This window comes from Vanessa atalanta, chromosome 18 (genome assembly GCF_905147765.1).
Source record: "Vanessa atalanta chromosome 18, ilVanAtal1.2, whole genome shotgun sequence".
NCBI lineage: Eukaryota > Metazoa > Arthropoda > Insecta > Lepidoptera > Nymphalidae > Vanessa > Vanessa atalanta.
This window is the reverse complement of record NC_061888.1, coordinates 1097984-1113538: the sequence shown is the minus strand read 5'-3', so window position 1 is coordinate 1113538 and position 15555 is coordinate 1097984. Positions and strand designations below refer to the sequence as shown.

At 36.9% G+C, this 15555-nt stretch overlaps 1 protein-coding gene across 6 annotated transcripts in view; it reads left to right on the top strand.

The window, feature by feature from the left end:
• LOC125070721 (homeobox protein homothorax) overlaps window positions 1-15555 on the top strand; it is a 243545-nt gene that overhangs the window by 135551 nt on the left and 92439 nt on the right. For 3 of the 6 annotated variants that reach the window (XM_047680657.1, XM_047680656.1, XM_047680654.1), the window contains one exon: window positions 313-399. In XM_047680657.1, coding sequence (XP_047536613.1) covers window positions 313-399 — 87 coding nt within the window. Of the gene's footprint in view, window positions 1-312; window positions 412-15555 lie in introns of all 6 variants that reach the window. The other 3 variants (XM_047680653.1, XM_047680652.1, XM_047680655.1) reach the window with 1 other exon arrangement.

Here is a 15555-nt window from a genome sequence, read left to right as displayed (position 1 = left end):
GAAAATAAAAATACCTACATATTTTTTTCATAAATTCATTATTGTTATAAAAACTATATTCGCTTGCGTTATTTATCGTAGAAAACTCGATAAGTTTCGTGCAAACATTATTTTACTAAAAATTCAATACAATTAATAAATACATATATTCTAAAAATATACCTACATAGGTATATTTTTAACGATTTCTTACACTGGCTCACCCGCCCTTTTCATGTAAACCCAGCAGTTCAGTATGGTTAGAATACTGTTCGACTCGTGGTCTCGTCCATTAAATCGATATCGTTGATTCAATGTTTGTATTTCTTGCAGGCAAATGGTGTGGTTCGAGGCGGGAGTGGTCGTCACCCCCAGACGTAGCGCGGCGGGTGTACTCCTCCGTGTTCCTGGGCAGCCCCGGTGAGTACCCAGGTAATATCGACCACATAATACATAATAATATATAATTAATATATCCCATATTGTGCAAGTTTGGGCAGAAGCACAGTTGCACTCACAATTCGCTCACTCTCATAATCAGATGGCTTTATGAACTCTTCGAGGGATAGGAGTTCAAAACTGTCGTAATTTAAAAGCATTGGTTCTGAGTGCAGGGCCTTAAGAACTGCGTTGTAGGCTAGCCAATAGACCAACGAGGACGTCAAAAGAAAATTACAGCATGTAAATGGAAAGATCCCTACTTGAGATCAATAATGACAAACATATACGTTATCGCAATAATATTCTCTTAGGTAAACATATTTAATTTTAATTTAAAAAATAGTCTCTTTATTTTCTCTTTTGCGTAATGATTACCTCACTAATTGTAAAACGGAATTATAATGAACTAACGTACTTAGTTTAACGAAATTAAACCTAGTTTGTGTTAAAGGATCGTCTTCACCAAGAGACAGATTTTATGGCGGTGTTAAAATAAGTAATACTTTCCCATTATCTTACAAATCAACGAGGACGAGGTGTCCGTCCACACGGAGCTTAAATAAATATTTACAAAGTCGACTCCACACTGTCACTGTTTCGGCCGATGACAGTTAAATCGATGTCATAATGAGGTGTCGAAAAGTCGAGACAAATTTTGATACTCTTACGCATGGAAGCCGTTTGTAATTCCTCGTAAGACCTTGAAAAAATTACATATCAGAGCCATTGAAAACAAATTAAAAAAAAATATATATTTTATTTTTATTTTTCAAGTTGTACTTCGTTCTAATATCAAAATTGTATTGATAACTTTAAGCTGTTTTTAAATTAAGACAGTTGACATTTACCCGTTTAAAAAGTACCTAATGTATATAGTATTTACTCGTCTGTTTATTATTATTGAGGTCATAATCGAATTAATTAAAATTTAAAAATAAATTACGTATTTATGTAGTTTTTATCATAAGCATCACCGTATAATACAGTTTAACTAATGGGTGATATTTGTTTGTTGCGAATTGAAAAATAAGCAAAAAATAACATATAAACATATAATATACACATATAGTAATGTCTATAACGAATAATAATTTCATAAAATTAAAAACGCTCAGACGATGTCCCATTCCGCTTTATTATGACTTTCAATGTAAAAAAGGTAAATTTATGTCTAAAACATTCATAATTAAAGTAAACTTACTTAACATTAACGCTAATAAACTAAAAATAAAGAGGAATTTAATTAAAAATTGAAACACTTAATACTGAATTAATTTTTGCTAAAAATAGATTTATAAAAATAAAATTTACGTAACCTGACTACAGGTACCTGCGTGATGTTATCAGAATAATTTATTTGGAATAATGTGTTTTTACTTTAGTCTATTAATAAAAGTTAGAAAAAAGTATTATCATCAGTTCCTACGATGAAATGAATTCTATTTTTGAATGGTCATAATATTAATATCTGATTAGGAAACACCACGATATAATCAGTAATCAATCTTGTTAGCTAAGCCAGTGTACTTGTAGTCGTACGATCGTAAACATTAAGGAGTTATTTAGAAATAAATTAAAAAATCATGCAGCCGAAACTCCATCATTCTTTCACATGTCAAATAACAAACGACATCGATATGCCAGCGCCATCTATTGACCCATTCATAATAATAAAAACTACGAGTCAGTACCGTTGATCGAAATAGGACTTTATGCGATATGTGTAGAGATACAATTACGATAACAAAGTAGTGCACTTGCACCGTTACAGCGTCACACGTGACCATACCATCCATCTCTCTTCCGCGCGTGCGTTTGACTTATATCTGTCTCTTACATATTATAATACATCAGGTCCATTGCCCGTTTCCATTACACTAAATCAATTACCGGCCGTTGCTCGCTTGACGGTCATTCCGATCTCGCACATCGCTTGCAACGAAAGTAGAAACCGAGTTTCGACTTTCTTCTCAAACGTAAGACGTCAGATAAAAAAATAATAATAAAGTACTAAAATCAGAAATGGAATCGGAAGGAGCGAAGTCAATTTATTCGGGGCTTCGTTACAATTCCGATTTTTATCTAACGTCTCGAATGAATGCCGCGCAAGACGGATTACAGTGGATCGCGGCGGAGCTCCGACAAAAACTGCGATAGAGTGGGACACTCTGAGGCAATCGATTCCGTCCTTAGCGGGAAAGGATTGGCCCGCTGCGAGAGAGCGCGCGCGATCGCGTCTTTACGACGTGTAAAAGAGATAAAACAATTCCTTATGTCGCTATTCTTAAGTCATTTGCGCGCTCGAAATGGCACTTTACTCGTAGACATTAAGGTCGCGATTTCATTGTTATTATTGCGCACTGATGGTTGTTGCGTTTTGTGACGAAATGTTATAACTTCATTTGAATGTATAAGCGATAGCGTACTTAGTGATATGAATGAGAGAGTCGTTTTTTGTTTGAGCGCGTCACGCGGGACTGGTTAGGCGTGTGGCGGCGGTTGCCATGGTGACCTGCTGCGCTGGAATGCCTGTTTGGATGCAAGAGCTGAATCAGAGTTGCCCGCATCACTGATGATTTTCACATAAATTAGAATAATCTTATAAAACTAGTCTCTTAATATGATGCTCGTACCACTTCGACGTTGACCAAGTTATCGCGATACAACACAAACAGACAAACGCAAACCATTGCCGAAGAATTTTTAAGTGTGATTGTTATTTGTTTCATCAAAACTAAAATAAATAACAATATTAATTACCTTATATACAGTAACTTACTTAATAAACTCACAATCAGCCATGTTAAACAGTCTCCGATTTAAATTTAGAATCGACTCTTGGTCAGTTATATCGCTAAGCTATTTACGATTTAATTACATAACATTAAAGGTAAGCATATACCGTTAATTTAATTTGTAGGTATATTCCCTTAACGAATGCGGTTTCACTGGAGCTCATTTATCAAATCCTCGGCAACATAATTACACGGGACTCAAACTTACTTTGAAAATGGAACTAATTTTTAATATTCCCATTTCCAATTCACGCTTAAGACGCGAAATTAGAAGCAGACAGAGATGGCTAGAGGGCGATACGCGAGCGAGAGCGGGCGAGCACGAAATTGCTCAATTTGTGCTCAGCTCATAAGGTGCCTCGGGTTCCTTTTTCAAAAAATCCAATGAGATCGATCGCTCGCCATGTCCGCAAATTAGAGCGGGAATCGTTGTTCGTTAGCGCTTGGCCCGCGACGATAGGACGTAACAGCCGAGGTCGGACAACTCGGAACTCGTATTTATTTCAATATCACCGCTGCGTCCAGAGTCTCTCGCGTGTTTTTATCTCTCATCTACGCCACAAGACTCAAAGCTCACCGCTCAAGCACTAAGATGCATTTCAGCATTAGCGGTCTCGGGGCGCTCATTTCGCTCGAATCTTTTAAAGCGAAGTTCCCGCATCGACGACGGCGACGCACCGATCGTTCGGGGTCATGCGCGCGCGAAAATTGCACTCACAGCCTTATTCACGAGCCAGCGACCGTACTCTATAACGTATACCATTAAACGGAGCTCATCTATCGATACGAGATATGAGATAGCGAATTTCACTCCTAGACCAGTTTTCAGTCCGGCTAAATTACTTCGAGTATTAGGCGATTTAAATAACAGCCAGCGATTCGTCGTAGCGTCTAAACGAGCGTTAAAACGTTACTATGTAATGATCGTCGATTGAGATCCGATACGGGCGGCTTTTATAAACTACCGGTTGGTTTACTATAGCTGTATTTTTATACGCCGGGTAGAAGTCGATGGCGTCCGTGCCTAATAATCGAGACGATTTTTATCGACACTTATAGTTTTTATTGTTTATTTAATAAAGTAAGTCGACTCGACACGACACGACACGCCATCTCAATAAACGTTGCATCGCGGAAGCACCAGTGATCGGGCGACAGCGTCCTACGATCATAAAAACCTCATCGTAAAACTGGCGATATTAATAATGAGTATACGTTTCTGCGATATCTTTGAATGGAGCATTGATATATCGCTTCTCGATTGTCTCGGTGTCTACTCGATACCGGAGCTATTAATCGATGAGGTGTACGACTCGGTCGCGTATCTCGATTTTTAATGCAGCCACTCGGTGGTCCGTTGCGTGAGAGTGCAATTTGTAAGTTTCGTTTCACCGGTGCGCTGCCCTGACCTCTCACCCTGGAGGTATGCGAGGCACGGAGAGGCCGATTATATGCTAATACAAGAATAAGCCTCCATTTACGTAAACGGAATTTACAGATTGGCTCTCGAGGGCCCTTTACCGGTTGGAGGGAAGCGATGTTTTTGATTTTACTATTGTTGGTACATGTGCATGACTGGAAACTTAGATACACAATTATATTATGCTGCTGTGTTAAGGATTAATGAGATCTGAATCAAATTATAGTCGATTAGATTACTTTTCAATTGTGTAAAATAATAATCCACGTAAAATACTACAATGAAATCTTCTTAACTATTATAATCATAGATTCATATCACAATGATAGGTTTTCTTTTATCATTGTATTGTATATAATATTAATTCAGAATAGGAATATCAATAGCCGAAGATGTAAGTTAACAAAATATAGGCCGGTACACACCGGTCTCGGTTAAAACGTAATGCTGGTACAGATAGATGCAGAGCTGACATTGACAACTTCAGAAGAATATCGTTAGGTGCAAATAATTTACTACCCAATGTTTTATAAGGTTAGGTATAAGGGAATTGCTAACTGTATATAGGTAGGTACTTTAGTAGGTACGGTTGATACCTCAAGGAATTATACATAGGTACTTAGTAAATAATGAGGACTTAAATATATATATTTTAAAGTGATAATTTTATATAATTGTAAAACTGAAGCTTTTGAGATGAGCACGTTACGTAGGCGGTTTGTGTTTAACAAGCGTTCGTTGAAGCTTTGATAACTGTAATTGGTCAAACGTGTTTTGTAGGAATAAGAGTGGGCGAAGTCGAGTGCCCGAAATATGTGTCACTTGAAAGCGAAACGTCAGAAAAGTCAAGAGCAAGGGCTATTAAGACCGTGAACGCTCAAAGCGCGATTCAGAGCAAGGCACACCCACGTCTTCATTAAAAGCACTCGCTTATCGTTAAAATCGATCTCGTTACGAACAATGAAACGCGTCGAAACAAAAACCGGCCGAGCGGTGAACGAATACGAGAAATATAATCGGGCGAACGTCGCACCAAATAAAATAAAACCTCAATCAAAAATCTTAAGGCATTCGGTATCATAACCGGAGCGGTGCGTCGACCCGGCCGCCATATGAAAACACCGCCGTGTGAGTTACACGACCGCGACGAAAAAAACAACAAAACTATAATAATGTAACGCACTAAGTATCCGTCTTAAAAATACGCCTCGATCTCTGTTGCGCGCGTCGCGGCATTAACGCGTCGGTGGAAACGAACCCCTGCGCCGGCGAGGGAATGTCGACTCTAACGCTGGCGATGGAGGGTCGAGATTGCGGGCGGGGGCGGGCCCGTGCGGAGGGCCGGAGGGTGGCGGGCGAGGCGCGCGGGGGGCGGCGGCGGTGATGGATGGCCCAATCAGGCGGCGTGGCGGTGCCGGCCGCGCTAATCGAGCAGTGCGCCCCGAGAGCCAGACGCACACACGCGCGCCGCGCACACGCGCACACCTCGCACAGAGATGAGGCCTCGATTACACGTAAAAGCGCATCGAGAGCCTTTCCCGAGATATGTAGCATACATACCGCGGTCCGGCGGAAAATCGATGGAAAACAGTCGAGAACGCCCCTCAAACAAACATGAGTTACGCCGTTTACGTCTATCCGAGCTCGGATCGATAGCCACCAACTGTTGTAAACAAGCGGACGGGAATTGGGGAAAAAAAGCTAGGAACGCTCGCCACCCCGTGGGGCTATTAACAGCCACGTGACTAATTTTAGGAGCTGTCACTTGCAGCGCCAGAGCACGTGGGCCTGGTCTGCGCCCGACCTTAGACCAGTAATACCGAGTCTGTTTGTCTACAACATGTTTGTAGAGCGTTGAACACAATTAAACTATGTAAATACACTTTCATTTTAACATTCAATAGAATACGTAATAACTTCTATAAAGACTATATTCACTGAGTCACATACATACCTATACTGACTATGTATACCTTGACATTATCAAAATACACAAGATAGGCCTACACAACAAATTTGCTCGATTCAGAACTCACCCGAGCATCGGACTGTCCAATTTCTCACGCTCGATTCCATACGTAGGTACTTATTTAGCGAAACATCGACAATTTGGTCCCATTAAACTCGAGAGTCACCTGTAAAAAACAGATAGATCTGGAAGCGATTCATTACAGGAGACGGACCTAAAGAGGTCGATATAAATCAACGGACATCGCATTTCATCAAGGGCCCTTTCTCCGACTAATCCGAACTGAATTGAAACGAATCTAATGAAACAGAGTATACGTACGATAAAAAAAACAAGTCAACATCTCGATGCCCTACGATCACTTTAACTTTTTTCCGGCGTTCGCTCTCGAGGCGAGCGTTTTTTATTATTATTTTTAATTCTGTCTCATCGTCTTGTACGTTTTTTTAACTGTTTGCCTTTTCATAAATATTTTAAAATCGGATTCAGTCGGGGACAGGCGCGGCGAATGGATTAGGACTTAGATATTTTCGGGCGCGTAATTTATTCTCGTCTTTGTTGAGATATGAATAATGCGAGCGAATGATAAATCTGTTCAGCCATCGGCTTGTGCTTAGACGTCGGAACTTGGCTTTTGCTTTAATAGTTTCCGCTTTGCATTGACTCGATACAAACTAGTGTTTGTTTTGACAGGCAACCTTTTACCTCGAGCTGTTTCTTTGGGAGATTTATTTCAGTAAATAGAAATATATTAAAACGATTTGCAACAAAAATTAGGTGTTTATACGTCGTATGTCTTAAATTGTTTTGATCGCTTATGATCGGAAAAAGTAACTGCAGGTTTTCTTGCCGGTTCCTCTCGGTAGAATCTACCGAGAGGAACCGGTACTTAATATAGTTCTGTCAAATGACGATTCAAAAGTGCTTTTAGAAGTCTACTTAAATAAAGTATATTTAGATTTTGATATTTCCTGAGAAATTTTATAGCGAAGTACAATGTTATATACTTTTAAAATATATAGGCAGTAAGTAGGTTAATCTTTATTTATTTCTTTGACTTTTCATCTCATATAGGTAGGCGGACAGGAATACGAGCCACCGAATGGTAAGTGGTCACCAATGATCATAAACAGGTATAACTATTAATCATCCCTAATATAATGTGCCACCAACCATTGGAACTAAGATGTTACGTCCTTTGTGCCTGTATTGACACTGGCTCACTCACCCTTCAAACCACACGACACTATGTATTGTTGCTTAGCATTAGCATAATATATAACAAAAAGGCTGTACCTACCCAAGCGGTCTTGCCAAACCAAGTTAAACAATCAAAGTCAAAACGAGATATATTTTTCAAAATATAATCGATTCATTTAAATAATACAAGCCGTATGGAAAGCAACACCTAATCTGAGAAGAAACAGAAAAAACGCCTAAAGTTTACTCGTAGCTTAAATAATAACTTATTTTATGATATGATTTAATAACATAATTATATATATTTATTTTTACATCTTTGTACAACAAAATTAGATTGTACAGAAGGCAACGCTCTTGCACTCTCTGCCAGACAGGTTGGCAAACCAAAATAATCTACTATTATCGGTTATATGAATACATTATTCTAAATTCAAAATCTAAAAACACACACACCATGCCCACAAGTCTAAATGAAAGGCACAAAGAAACGCAGAGGCTTACCTCATCAGCGAATACTTTGAATGAGTCCTTAAATTCTAAACAATTTTAAGACGATCCCATTTAAATTCCAATAAAAGTGATTCCGACCATAAAGTACAAACAGCTATTTGAAATATGCGTTTCGTTTAAAAAGCCCTTAACGAAATTATTAAGTTCACAAAAAAAGGGTCAAGCTGATGATATACCGACGTCAATACTGACAGCTCGTAGCTTTGTTTGACTGAAATTATAGTAATTTTATAAAATACTCATCTACTTAAAATGAATGCTCTCACAAAAAACTAGCTATTCGAATGAAAACGACCGTTTTGTAATAGATACGGAATCTCAGGAATGCTGTTAATGTCTATGGTCTGTACTGAAATATAATCATGACGTAATCATTGCGTTTTGTGTATTTTTTATTTTTTTAAGGCAACGGTAGCCGATTATACAGCCTATCCAGTGACAGGTCACTATTATCAACTAATTATTAAAAGAAGTATTATTTGCCATTGTATTAAAACCTAGCGATATACTTTTTACATTCCATGTGCTGGTAATAGTTTTCATTCATTCATCATTCATACTTAGTCTTACAGATAAAAACACACTTTCCCACAAGTAGCTGATATATAACTCTTAATAAAAATTGTATAATGGGTTTAATTGTCTTAAATTATTTCCTCTTATTCCGGGTGACGTCATCACATGCCTTATAACTAAATCATTAGCTAACTAGACAGTAAGGTTATGAATCATTGCTATAACCCTGTAAGGTTTTGTAACCAGTAAACTTAAGATTAGTGTAACTATTATCATTATCATTTTTAGTATCGCCAACATAGTGTCCTTAGCCTGGTTGTAGAAGTCAGTGAGATTTTATTAAAAAAAAAAAAAGGTTTGTATGTTTGGATGAATATAAGATTTGTTAGGCTCGCTTCTCATATTTACTTATATAAAAAAACGTATCGACTTTAATGCGACTTACAAACTTTCTTGACATAAACCATATTTTTGCATCGATGTAAAGACTTAACTTGTAAGACGCACCGAACCTTCAAAGATAATAATGAGTTGGATATAAAAATCACGAATTTATACGAGGTCCCCGGCCCGCTTAGTCGTATTACGATTTCTTGTTCAGACACTCCTTATTAAATAAACTTTGAAAACGAAAATTATGTCTCCCGTACGGAGAACGACCGATCACAATAAAAACGGGGATTTGACAAGATTAAAATTGTAATTCAAGTTATTTTTGACGTCCGTCTTATTGCTTTTTCGCTACGGCATCGGATTTTTTTTTTACCGACGTGACCCGCGGTGGCGAAGTAATCCGGACTTCGAGACAAATAAAATAAAAAAAAATACAACTAAATTGCACGTGGAATATGCAAATTAATATAAATGCTACTTGTTAATAATTATACGACGTGTCATTTTTTTTTTTATTTAACGTCATGACAACGACTCGAGTCCGACGCACGTCTTGAATTTTTTACGTTTCAATAATTTTAAACGGGTAATAAAAAGTAGGTACCATCCGTATGACTAACTTAATAAAAATACATCCTTCGTCCATATTTGTACGTTTTATGATTCTTTATTATAATATAAACCATTTGTAAAACGTCAAAAGATTAAAGTGTGTTATGGCTATAAAATTTCTTGAAAGGATTAAGAAAAGAGTCCTCATTACAAAGGTGACTGATTTGTTAGTTTTTTATTCGAAATAAAATATCGACTTTGGCAAAAACTCATCCTCTTTGTGACATTTTAATAAAAAAATAAAATAAAACGCAATGGCCGCCTTTTCGTTTCCCGCCTCGCTGTCAATATCCATTTCGTTCGAAATCTGAAATGCGGTTATAATTTAAAATTACTTATGAAGTTCTCGACAAATAAAATTGAACCAATTTCTTTTGTATACAGTTATTATAAATTGTGAAAAAAAATATCACAATGCTTTAATATACTCAATTGTCTTTTAACAGTAACATTAAGTTTCCCACATTTTGCGCAGTCCGCTGCACATAACTGGCAACACTAACCGTAGAGGCGATCACGGCCGCCATTACTAGAGATTACCTCTAATGTAATGTGTTGGTGATTTGAAATAATCACGCAGAATACGTAGACATGCCGTCATGTAGCCATTTAATCAATACCAATGTATAATGGAGTTGTAATAGCAGCTTATTCAGTACGGAATACTGTGAATATTAACAATAATGTACAAAAGAGTTTACATAGCATTGTTGGCGCGAAAACCGCAACGTTTGCGGTAATGAGAACTGGCTGGTTAGAAGGCAATGTTTAAAAAAAATATAATAAAAATTGACAAACGCGTATAATAAAATAGGCACTAACGAGAGCTAGCAAAGCATAATAACGCGACGGCTGTTAAGAGTTGCGGTTGGACCCAACTATGTGCTCAACCGCAGGGCGTTTTGTCCTCCAGTCACGGGAAAAGAAATCTAGCCCGAGGAACGTGTCGACCGCCATAACAGAACGTTCCTTATTTAAATTACGCCGCCTCGGGCCTTAATAAGTTGCTTTACAGAATACTTATGGGTAATTGAATTAATTTGGTTCCATAATCGATTTTTGCCGTCGAATACCGCTACTCGCTGGTAGATGGCGCTGTAATAGCACTACAATTATGGAAAAAAATAATCCTCCGTAATTTGGATGTAGCAAATAGCAGGTTTTAGAAATAAATATCATAATCATCTGTCAAATATATTTATGGCAAGTAAAAACATAATTTAGTTAGCGTTTACATCAACGAAAAAAACTTTGTAATTCATACGGCATCTCCTTGCGGAAACAATCATTCGAAGGCGGCGCACACCCGAAAAGCATAACGATATAGGAGCTGCTTATAATACATTCCATATTCCGGGATCGTAATTGAACATCGTATGCAAATGTGGCGCGCGCTCGCCATCTCTTTAATATTTATGGTACCTTGGTACTTTCATATAGAGCAGGTGGTAGAATCGTGCTCTACTTATGTTATTGTTTATATCTTCGTTATGGGTATTTATCACATGCAATGAAGATAAACCGAGACAGGGATATCAACTTATAAATGTAAATTAAAAGAAAAAAGTTCCTTTGTTACAAACGGTGACGCTATAAAAAAAAGTATTTACGAATTTCTTAAAACAAGATTAATTTAAGCGAGATGATCTCAATCCGTTCCCAACATTGTTCTTAACGTCACCGCTTCGGCGAAGTGTTTGTACATCATTAGACTCAACCCATAAATCTCTATGATTTCGCATAAATTTACATTTTAACGGGTGTCGTCGCGACACTTGCTTGAAAACATTCAGGATTCCATAAAATTAGAACAAAAGAAACGAGAGTCCAATCATACCGCAGTTACGACCGGACGGATGAGATCAGTTCATTACGATACATAAATATTATTAAGCAACTTTGAAGTTAAACTGTCGAAATACTTCTTTTTTTTATGGACCTTTTACGTCAACTATATTCATAGCAAGTGCTGCCAATTATAGGATTTATAATGTTAGATCTGAAACAAAAATAAAAAAAAAAAACAAAACATAAAAATAAGCGCTCACTTAATCGTTTTTGAGTTGCGTCATACAATCTAATGGTGTGATTAAGTATATTTTATTAGAGTTCATACATTAGTGTCTATGATTGAAACAGTCTTAAATAATTTATATTTGATTGATTGTTTATTGTTGTATTGATTTTTTACTTAACAACACCATAACTTATTATTAGATATATAATTACAAAATAGATACATTTTATACTAATTATATATTCTCAATTTTATTAAATCAGTAAATCCTTGATTCAACATACATAACGTTTTCAAATTAAGTAGGCAGAATATAATAAGCCGGGTCGAATAAAAAAAAAAAAAAAAAATAGTATTTGAAATCCTTACGTTCCATTATTGCCGAAAGCCCGCCCTTCACACAGTGATAGTTGAAAGTTATCCTGTATGTACACAAAACCCGGTGGTTTCGGCCGAATTTCACGGCAAAGCGTTTCCGAACGAACGCGAGCTGTAATTAAAAACAAACGGGCGTGCCATTGTTTACGTTTCTGAGCGTACTGCCTTTTTGTGCTAGTATAGAATGATGACTCCACAAACGTGTTATATTTAATCTATTGAAATAAATATGAAAATAATTTATGACGCGCACTTCAAGAAACGTCAATTTCAAGTTTATTTGAAGTCGTATTTAATACTTTTTGTGTTTTGAACGAAAATTATATAAACGTCAAATAAAAATAAATTTAGATTAATGATCTCTTAAATTAAAACACAATTGAATTGAAAATGAATAAAATATTTATTATAAATTGGCCGTTAATTTAATTAATAGCTCAATGAAAGTGTTATTTTAATCGATAAACGTCGTAATTATTCTGTTTTAATTACATTTTTTGTATAGTAAGACATATTTATGATCTATGATTTTATCAGAAGTTAGCAAATCATAAAAGGCTCATTAACTCTGTCGTAAAGCACAATCTCTGGCTTTGAGATTAAATTAGGCATTCAGACGTTTGTCGCCTAGTCTATATTTGCCACGATACATCACGCGCGTAACGAGGTGGGCGTCTTGCCTAGTGCCGGCGCGATGCCTTCACGAAATTATGCAGAGTGTCATAAATTAAGATTGATAATAATTACAACATTTAACAAAAGCGTTGTCACTCCATTTTTAATTTTATATCTGACAGTGAAATGTTTGAAAAAAATAAACTACTGACAATATGCTGGTTCACCATAAACCTTCAGAATATTTATCTTTTCTAACAGGCCGGGCTTTTGCCGACCTATTTTATGCCCGAGTTGGGCAAAGGTCCACGTAGGACATAAATAAACGGGCGCTCTTAATTAAGCCCCAGTAAACAAGTACCAGGAAAGCATAACAGGCGAGCAATTACTATTTGGCCAGCGCGTCGGGCGGCTTATTACGCGGCAAATATATTCGCTTATTTATGCACGCAAGACGCGCGCACCAAAAACGCGCGCCGACATCAATCCCGCGTTAATCCCGGGATTATTTGCGAAATGAGCAAAACTGCATTTAACGATGCGACGCGCGCCCAGTTATTTTAGTCGAAATAAATAATTTCAAATACCACAGCTCGTTTATGACGCCCTCTACACTGACAGTAATATTAGTTTTTCACCTGATTTATTCCGTAGTCACGGCTAACGCCACGCAGCTATCGTAAAACGTTCGGTTTACGACCTCACAGATAATGACCGACCGTTCAATTAGATAGAGCAATTCGAAATGTAATATCTGCACTCGATGACAGTGACGTCACTGTGATGTTCCCGCGAATTCGTCGTTATTTTAACGTCGCCAGATAAAAATATATTTAATGTACTAAATTATGAGACAGAATCACTCTTAAACTTAGGTAGGTATTTACTTTAACGTACCAATATTTCCTGAGGATATTTAGTCTATTCAGATATGTAAATGACGCCAACCTCAAAAGTCTAATAGAGATATTACGAAAGTATCGCCGAAGCGAATGTATATGCTTGAATTATCGAGTTATTTTGGCACAGAATATATTTATCGGAGTGCTAATATTGAGTTGTCAATGCAGTTCCATGACTGTTATCTGTTTAGTCAGTTTCGTTATTATCAATAATGCAAATTCAACAAATAATTTAATCTCGATTCGCCGATTTCATTCCTCTGTTGTTTTCGTAACAGACCGAAACCTATTAACGCGGCGAAGTAATGAACATACGTATGGAGATTTATTATACCATTATATTATTTTAATAACCTTAAAAACCTTAATATTCGTTTTGCGTATCGTTCGACGGCGGTCGTCGGATGGGAGTTTTGTCACGTTTTTATTCAAATAACAATTAGTTGCAGGCCAAAGTGACCGAGACCAGCATTCAGAACTATTTTTGTACGATTATAGCCGGAACTGCTGGCCGATTAGCAGTATACTCTGAATAAGACGGCTTAGTGCCACAGTCTTTGTCCTAGGCACGCCGAGCATGCTAAGTGCTCGGTTATGGCAGCGTTGGGAACGAAGTGCACTTTTTGTAGCTGGGTAATCTTTCGAATCCTCAACTATGGACAAAGTGTACTATTAATAATATATATACAGTTCGATCAAAGTTATGTAATAGTATATCTATGATTAAAATTAAATTACATATGATTATATAAATTCTTAATTACCGTGCTGAGTAAAGTCCCTTATGATATTACGGATACCCCAATCAACAAAAAAGCATCTGCCATTAACCAAATAAAAAACTATTTTTTTTCATTAAAAACAACATGCTTATTTTTTTTCTCTTTGAGCAAATAAAAAAGCTAACTTAATTGATTTTAATTATTTTTTTTTTCGCTGGCAACATCGTATCTTCGAAGAACACATACGCCGCTCAAAACATTCTGACGTTCGTATCTTGACTGATTGGTCGCGGAGCTGCCTTAATTAAAAACCTTGTTTTCACGTACCTACGGCTTTCGTTTCAGAAATCTGCTCAGCGTTTCGTAGCCTCTAAACCGTTGACCATAAGGGTGTAGTTTTCTTACGCTAATGGTCGAACGTGGTATGTGATCATATCAGCGTGGGGTACACTGGGCCAGTATCGAGGGATCGGTGTGTACCGGCAGGACGATGACATCGGTCCCTTTTCGATAACGCGAGTCTTTTTGTTTTTAGTATTAATTTTCGCCTTGCGATACAAAGATGATACGGGTGCGGTCGTGCTTACTTTTTACTTTTTTTCATTTGCTTATAATATTTGCTTCGAAGGAACCCCGCTGTTAAGTAACTGCAGAGATTGCGTGATACAATAATAATTTTTCTACGTTTTGCCGAAACAATTATTAAACAAAAACAAATCGTTTGTCATAAATAAATATGAACGTTTAACATCAAGTCTATAAATTTATTTACAGATTAGGTAATTAAGTACATTATTGAATTTAGAATTCAAATAAACGAAGACAAAATCCTGCTCTTATTCTTTCAAGTTGGTTATAAGTGAATATTCTCAGACGTTACTTAAAAAAATACATTTTTCTATAGAAATACTCATTTTTCTTCATTGTAAATCTAAGAGAATATATATTATTATTGAACACATGAAATATGGTCGTGTCAAACGTACAGACAAACAAACATCGGATTAATCACATAACAAGTAGGTATTATGTTACAGACATGTACCAGGCTCTCATGAGCGCGGTGGTGTTCATAAATACGCG